The sequence below is a fragment of the Erpetoichthys calabaricus genome, chromosome 10, assembly GCF_900747795.2.
Source record: "Erpetoichthys calabaricus chromosome 10, fErpCal1.3, whole genome shotgun sequence".
NCBI lineage: Eukaryota > Metazoa > Chordata > Cladistia > Polypteriformes > Polypteridae > Erpetoichthys > Erpetoichthys calabaricus.
In genome coordinates this window covers 121,662,273-121,668,841 of record NC_041403.2, presented here as the reverse complement: position 1 = coordinate 121,668,841, position 6,569 = coordinate 121,662,273, and the positions used below count along the sequence as shown (strand labels likewise).

The window sequence follows — 6,569 nt, the reverse complement described above, 5'->3', positions numbered from 1 at the left end:
TATAGATATATATATATATAGTAGTATATATATACATATATATATACATATATATATATATATACTATATATTATATATATATACATATATATATATATATATATATATACATAATCCGAGGTTCGAATCCCGTAAGGGAGTGCAGTGAGTGGGTGGTTACCTAACAGGTAACGCTTATGGTTGGCCAGCAAGTCAGCTATCATCAGCCACGGTGCCTTCAGTTGTGAGAAGCAGATCATAGAATGGTTGAAAATAGTTTACTGTCAAATAATGCAAAGAGTACGCGGCACGTGTTTCGCCCTAATTCTTGGCTCATCAGGTGTACACACTCACTGCACTCCCTTACGGGAATCGAACCTCGGACGTCAGCGCTAGAGGCGAAGCCCCTAACATTGCGCCACGGTGTGTGGTTCGTTTATTTGACAGCATGTAGATCGGGGTAATTACATTCACGGCATTCGTAGTCTGAATCACAATCTGATTGTATGGGTTTGTTACCTACCAGGTAACGCTTATGGTTGGCCAGCAAGTCAGCTAACATCAGCCACGGTGCCTTCAGTTGTGAGAAGCAGATCATAGAATGGTTGAAAATAGTTTACTGTCAAATAATGCCAAGAGTACGCGACACGTGTTTCGCCCTAATTCTGGGCTCATCAGGCGTACACACTCACTGCATATAGCCAAATTCCCGGGCTTCGCAACAGTGAAGTATTGCTTTTAAATTTTAATTAAGAAGAAAAGAAAACCTTTTTAAATTGAGGGAAAATATACCAATAACAATTTGTTAAGAATCTGTTTTTTTGTGAAACTGCCTTTACACAGCCTCTCTCAGCGCTCTTTGGGGCTCTTCCTTGTTTTCTACGTACTGCGTTCACAGTCCGTTCACGTGATTACGTGGGAGGCGTGATGGCGCGATACGCAATTCCACCTCCCACGGCCAGCGAGCTGCAGACCATTACAGTATATGGACAAAAAAAGAGGTTCCAGTTATGACCGTTACGCTTTGAATTTCGAAATGAAACCTGCCTAACTTTTGTAAGTAAGCTGTAAGGAATGAGCCTGCCAAATTTCAGCCTTCCACCTACACAGGAAGTTGGAGAATTAGTGATGAGTGAGTGAGTGAGTGAGGGCTTTGCCTTTTATATGTATAGATTTATTTTCTTGTTCCTTGGCCTTCATTTTTCAGTGTGCTAAAATTAAGAATGCAAAACACCCATCCATCCATTTTCCAACCCGCTGAATCCGAACACAGGGTCACGGGGGTCTGCTGGAGCCAATCCCAGCCAACACAGGGCACAAGGCAGGGAACCAATCCCGGGCAGGGGTGCCAACCCACCGCAGGACACACACAAACACAACCACACACCAAGCACACACTAGGGCCAATTTAGACTCGCCAATCCACCTAACCTGCATCAACTGAATTAAAAATTATTTTCTAATATTCAGTGTATTTCCACCATAGAAAGTCTAATCTCAAGTAATTTGTTCTAAAAAACAGCATTTTCTACTTATTTCAAACCTTTGAACACCTATCAGAGCTTTCTTATTTCTAGACTAGAACTAACTTATTTTAAGATTTCTTGGCAAGTAAAATTATCTTGCTGCATGGACAGATAATTTCACTAATATGTCATTTTCTCCTGAAATTCAGTGTTTTTATCTTATTTCTAGGCTAAGTTTTTTTTGCAGTGCATGTGTATCACTAGATTCAAATATATAATTCAAATTAGTGCTTTGAACATGTATGATTATTACCTCTGTAAAAATATGGAATATTTACTTAATTAAGGCCCAATAACTAATTTTATTAGTATCTGAATGGCTTTTTCACCTCTTAATTATTTCAGAGCAATGGTGCTATTTTTACAGCAAATGAGTCACATAAACACTACAGTTACTAATACACCATACAAAGATATGAGGCACAAGCAAAATCTTAAAAGAAATGAACATAAGAAGCTTTATGTGCAAGATTTTGAGAAATGATTTTTTTCCTTCAAATAATAGTTCCAACAGACCTGCTGAGTCGTTGCATTTATCATTATTCACAGAAACAGCCTTGGAGGCTTCTTGTACATTTCTTGAAGGGCCAGGATTTTCTGGAGAAAAAAACACACGTGAAAATGCTTTAATTGTATGGCATTCTTTTCCTATTAAATTGCAGTGTAAGGAAATGTATTTACTATCAGTCATCAGTTAACACTTCCATGTATAGCAGGACACAGTGTACACAAATTAATAACTGCATATTAAAATTAATGATCATATACAGATTTTCTATTAAAGGAAACCTGAACCTGTGATGTGCAAGGAAAGCAGAAGTACCAGGAGAAAACCCATACAGACACAACAAAAATATCGATAATGACTGGAATAGGACCCAAACCCAAACACTAAACACTGTGCCACAGAGCTTTCTAATAATACTTTGCACATAGTTTTCTAAAGTTGTTCAAATGGTTTTAAAGAATTGAACGTTTTACTGGTTAAAACTGATCAATTATTGACAGCATGTAGCATGTAAAAAACTTGAATGATATACAACTTTCTTTGTAATTTTTCCCTTTAAACCCGTGTAGCCTGCATATGAAACCAAAATGCTTCTTATTAACTCAAGATGGGCAATCCATGATTATGTGCGTAGTCGTGAGATTTAAGCAGAGAACAGATTGGAGAGAACATTAATTAGGGCTCAAAAATACAAAACTGAGTGCAATATCTAAAGATTGGGGTACCTGTATGTTTAAGCATGAAACTAATGGGATATATGATGTATTATGGGACACCTTGGAAAGGTTTATAGTGTTTAAATTGTCATAAAAGAACACGCTACAGAGACAGTGGCAGTATGTTCAGTAGCTAACTGATCTATAATAACACAAAAAAAAAATAAGTGCATTCACTATAAAGAAAGTGAGAGAGGCTGCATAACAGATCGATGTCTAAGTTCACTATGGTTCTGAATTTATGTATTGCATAATTAAATATTAATAGATGATTCCTATATTAAAAAAATGTTTTCTTTGAATTGCCCATCTTGGTTGTAAACATTCTAGATTCTAAACACTTAAAACAAGCAAGCATTCAATAGCAATATGAAGCATATTTGTCAGCAAATGAAAATTATATACAAGAACTTAACTTACTGCATAATTACTAGAACAGTACATTTACTATTTACATTGCACATTTAGCAAGCAACCAAAAAGAAAACTGCACTTTCTGCCATTGGTGCAATGCTCCAATGTCACTCCTACTGAAAGAAGTTGCACTCTCAGAATGTCTAACTATGTTATACAACTGGTCAGTGCATTTAAAAGGACTGACCTAGGCTCTGATGCAAAGAACGATTTCTGTTTTACATATTCAGTTTCTAATTAACTTAGAGCTGCCGTTGTTTGCACAGAAGTGCAGTCTACATTCATATGAAAATCATCATCACAAGTACCTGACAATTAATGTTTCTGTTTTACTGGCACATCCTCAGTTACAAAACATTTTGTATGTTTATTATAAGTGAAGAAATATGAAATATTATAAAAATAATAGAGGTCAAGCCCATTTAATTTTTTGAGGTGTGCAAATGAATCTATTTAATATATTTTACACTTCATCATTTTACAATGTACATACTAATACTGTCATGACTTACATCAAACATGTCAAGGGGCTTTCTTGCTATTCATTATTTTGGCAGGTGGTTTATAAGCTCTATCTTGTACTACTTTAGGGCTAGAGGTTTGTTGACTTAGAATTGGGATACAGTAATCACTCGCTACTTCGCGGTTCACTTTTCGCGGATTCACGACTTTGCGGGTTTTTAAATACAAGTGATTGCCCGCCTATCGCGGAAGTTATGTTCCAGACCCATCAGCAACAGGAGAAAATCCGCGATATAGAAAGACCATATAAATAAACATTTTTATAGTTTAAGCCTTAAAATACCCATCCCACATGCTTTAAACACATGTAAACTTATAAAACACACTTTTGTTAACACATATGATATGTGGATGTCGGGCTAAGGATATGAGTAACATCTCACTATTATAAAACATTTTAACTTCACGCAAGACAAGACAGTGAGACAGGAAAATTGGTGATGTACAGGCTTAAAATTATTGACACGCAGAGCGACAAGCAGCGCAAAGCCAGCACAAAGTCCACTTCTCCTTAGCGTTCATTCAGCTCCCCACCCCCTTGACAATGCGAAGTGGCAGGAGCGTACTGCGCTTCAGGGGAAGGGGGGTTTGAGCGAAGGTGCATTCAGCTCTCTCACACACACACACACACACACACACACACACACACACACTCTTCCTTCCGAACACGCAGAGCAACAAGCAGGCATTTTGGCAGAAGCAGCACAAAGTCCATTTCTGCTCAGAGTGAGTTCAGCTGCCCCTCTTCACAAAGCGAGTGCAGTGTGCAGTGTTGGTCTGAGGTGTTTAAGAATGTAGAAAGTGTTTAAGAGCATAGGAAGTGTTTATAAGAGCGTGGGAAAGGTTAACAAGAGAGTGAGAAAGGTTTATAAGAGTGTGGGAAGGGTTTATAAAGCCTTAAAATATGTATAAATAATAAAATAAATATAGGTTGCTACTTCGCGGATTTTCACCTATCGCGGGGGGCTCTGGAACGTAACCCCGCGATAGGTGAGGGATTACTGTAATTATAACTGACAATTTTAATGTTGTGGAACACCCTCTTTCAAACTTTTTTTTTTTTTTTTTAATTACTATATCTTTTTTTTTCTTTTGTCTCTTGCTGACAAAAATAGAAATGGGGCTGTATGGCCATAATAGTATAAATGTAATGTTATTAATTCTTGTCATTCTTAAATAAACAGTATAGCTTTTAATGTTTTACCACTTTGCAACACACACCAGATTAACCAAACCAAGGCATGCCAAAATGTCAAACCACCTGGTCAGCACCCCCACTAATATAAAGCCAATGCTGCGAAGCTGGGCATGATAATGGATCTTGGTTTCTCTGCTAATAACAGTGCCACGGCATATTTTGGGATAACAGCAGATCTGTTATTTAAAGTAAATGCTTAAGTACAGGTATAGCAGATCATTGATGCATATATGATCAAATAACATGTGATAGTTCTAAAATAAGGCACTCAACCTTTTCTCTTTGTGTACCACCTCTAGGAAGTTAAATATTTAATGTTACCACTTTTTCTTTCTTAAATTGTTAAGTGCTAAACTCTTCTTTGGCATAACTAAAGGTGATGTTTATTTAAATTTCCACCCCTCCATAATATTGCATTTGGTAATTTTAACATGGGATTATCTATAATAATAAAAGGCAAAGCCCTCACTGACTAATTCACTCACTGACTGACTGACTGACTCACTCATCACTAATTGTCCAACTTCCCGTGTAGGTGGAAGGCTGAAATTTGGCAGGCTGATTCCTTACAGCTTACTTACAAAAGTTAGGCAGGTTTCATTTCGAAATTCAACGCATAATGGTCATAACTGGAACCTCTTTTTTCACAATACACTGTAATGGACGGCAGCTCGATGGCCGTGGGAGGAGGAGTTGAGTGTCACATCATCACGCCTCCCACGTAATCACGTGAAAAGACTGTGAGCGCAGTAGGGACAAATGAAGGAGGAGCCGCAAACAGCGAAGAACAAAAAATTCATTAAACAATTGAGAAGGGAGCGAGTGAAGCATACAAGCATGTTCATAAGGGAAACAAAGCACGGTGTAAAACGTAAGTTTAAATTAAGTTATAGAAACGCTCCCGCTGCGGATTGCAATAACATATTCGCGAGATAAAACTTTAATGAGAAGACACGAGGTATAAACGAACCACACGCCGTAGCGCAACGTTAGGGGCAACAGTTTCAACCATTCTATGATCTGCTTCTTGCAACTGAAAGACAGCACATGGCGGATGTTAGCCCACTTGCTGACCGCAGCGTTAGGGGCTTCAACTCTGGCGCTGACGATATTCGATTCTCAAGAGGGGATGCAGTGAGTGTGTATGCCTGATGAGCCCAGAATTAAGGAGAAACACGTGTCGCATACTCTTTGCATTATTTGAAAGTAAACTATTAAAACCATTCTATGATCAGCTTCTGGGAACAGAAAGAGGGCACGTGGCGGATGTAAGGCGACTTCCTGACCAACCACAAGCATAACCTGGCAGGTAACCATCCATACAGTCAGATTGTGATTCAGAAAACGAATGCCATGAATTTAAGTACCACGATCTACATACTGTCAAATAAACGAAACACACGCCGTAGCGGGACAGCTGTGAAAAGCGAGGTTCAAAAAAAAACAGATCCTTAACAAATTGTTATTGGTATATTTTCGATCCGTTTAAAAAGGTTTTATTTTCTTCTTAAAAAATAAAAAGCAGTACTTCGCCGCAACGAAGCGCGAGAATTTGGCTATATATATCTGCTTCTCACAATTAAAAGAGGGCACGTGGCGGATTTTAGACGACTTCATGACCAAACATAAGTGTTACCTGCCAGGTAGGGTTACCACTTTTAATACAAAAAAATTAGGGACGCATACTACAGCGGGTGCCACATCC

General features: G+C 38.1%; 1 protein-coding gene across 2 annotated transcripts in view; it reads right to left on the bottom strand.

The window, feature by feature from the left end:
• The window catches only part of rtf2 (replication termination factor 2), a 215,866-nt gene that overhangs the window by 43,057 nt on the left and 166,240 nt on the right, over window positions 1–6,569 (bottom strand). For both annotated transcript variants that reach the window (XM_028811849.2, XM_028811850.2), the window contains exon 9: window positions 2,023–2,103. In XM_028811849.2, the coding sequence (XP_028667682.1) occupies window positions 2,023–2,103 (81 nt within the window). The remainder of the gene's footprint in view (window positions 1–2,022; window positions 2,104–6,569) is intronic.